Source organism: Hipposideros armiger, unplaced genomic scaffold (genome assembly GCF_001890085.2).
Source record: "Hipposideros armiger isolate ML-2016 unplaced genomic scaffold, ASM189008v1 scaffold_1050, whole genome shotgun sequence".
NCBI classification, from domain to species: Eukaryota; Metazoa; Chordata; class Mammalia; order Chiroptera; family Hipposideridae; genus Hipposideros; species Hipposideros armiger.
In genome coordinates, this window is record NW_017732400.1 from 345,668 (window position 1) to 347,536 (window position 1,869).

General features: G+C 41.4%; 1 protein-coding gene across 1 annotated transcript in view; it reads left to right on the plus strand.

Annotated features, from left to right (window-relative positions):
• The first annotated feature begins 1,789 nt into the window (after positions 1-1,789).
• MUCL3 (mucin like 3) overlaps positions 1,790-1,869 on the plus strand; it is a 4,610-nt gene continuing 4,530 nt past the window's right edge. Inside the window, exon 1 of the mRNA XM_019631801.1 lies at positions 1,790-1,822. Within this exon, the coding sequence (XP_019487346.1) occupies positions 1,798-1,822 (25 nt within the window). The 5' untranslated portion in view covers positions 1,790-1,797. The remainder of the gene's footprint in view (positions 1,823-1,869) is intronic.

The window sequence follows — 1,869 nt, forward strand, 5'->3', positions numbered from 1 at the left end:
GTTTCAAGAGGGCCACCTTCATCTATCTCAAATGGCTTTATGATCTTCTAAGAGGGGGGTCCAGTGGGGGAACCAAGGGGTTGAGTCGTCTAATCTACTTTCCTTTATCCAGATGAAACTCCATCATCAGAATGAAAGTTTCTCATCCTCCATTCCTCTTCATATGCTTTTCGTAGTCACCACTTGTGTATCTACTTACTAATCCTTTGGGAAGTTCTGCTAGAGGTCTTACCTCAATCTTTCACATCATTACATTTGGGATGGAGCTGGAATGTTATAGAAAGATGAAGATTCTTATATTTATTCCCTTTCTTCTCAGCTCTGTCATAGAAAGGGAATTTCATTCCAAAAATATTATATAAACCCTAAAGGAGCACTTGAGGATCAAAACGCTTGTCAATATCTGCTCTCAAAATTTACAATTTGATAGGCAGGGCAGGAGGTAGAGGTTGACAGGCACAAAAACATCTGTAATGTCAAGCTGAATGTAGTAGGAAAGAGTAATTCACAAAAATTGTTTCGAGAACTGAGATGAAGCTAGATCTTATCTGCTTGGACGAATCCTGAAAGACACCATAAAGCTAGAAAGACCTAAATTTGAGAATTGAAGAGTAGAAGTAGAGAAGAGGTGAGGTGGCATTCTTGTTGAAGACACAGCCTGAACAAAGGTTCAGAGACTGGAGGTGAAAATGGGGATTAGATATCATAGTATTCTGAGCAGACTGACTGGGGGAGTATATCTGGGGCTACTAATGGGATACTTAAGGATGGAGGTGGGCAAGGAAGCAGGGAAAAACATGGAGAAAGTTTCTTACTTGATTTTCTCTCTTTACAGGTGCTACCACATTTCAGAAACTTCAGAAAGCTGGTGAATCCCCAACATCTGATCATTTATCCCCTCCTATTCCAGACCTTGTTTATAGTAACCCCTCTGACCACACTGCTCTTCATTCAGGACACAGCTCTCCAGACCACTTGAAATCTACAGAAACCCATCAGCCCAAACATTGCAATACCACTCACCATTCCAAGCTTATTCACAAACCTACCAATAATCCCAAAAACTCTACAGCTCATCATGAAGCTCCTCCCACTTCTGAACAAAACCACAGCAATCAAAGAAAAGACCCAATTATCCGGAATGGACGCTCTGTTGATCCGGCTGACTCCACTAAAACACACAAAAAATCGTCTGATGCAAAATATCCAACTCCAAAACCCAAGAGCAAAACAACCTGTCATACCATCAAGAAAAGAACACCAACAGTAATAAGAAACCCAAATACAACTGTAACACCTTTAGAAAATACCACCATTACTTTAGACAGTAAAAGCACCACCACCTCCCGTCAGACCACAACTCTTTCCCATAGCTCAGTCAATTCAGAAATCAATAAAAACCCAACATTGTCCTCGGAAAAAAGCACAACATTCACAAAGACATCATACAAATCTATAAGAACCACAGAAAAGAGAGAAAGAACTAATGATCATACAACAGCTGCTAATTACAAAACCACAGTTGCCTCAGGTAAGACATTAACAAAGACTACAGAACAAACAAAAGAGACCCCAAAAGCACCCGAAAAGTACACAAACACACCAGCAAATCCCACATATCATGGACTACAGAGCACATTGGCCCATGGAAAGATCACAACACCCCCAGCACTGCCTGCAGAAAATGGAAAACGAGACACATCAACCCATGAAAGAATTACAACTCGCCCAGTGCTGCCTACAGAAAATGGAAAACGAGGCACACCAACCCATGAAAGAATCACAACACGCCCAGCAATGCCTACGGAAAATGGAAAACGAGGCACATCAGCTCATGAAAAAATCACAGCACCTCCAGTGATGCCTACA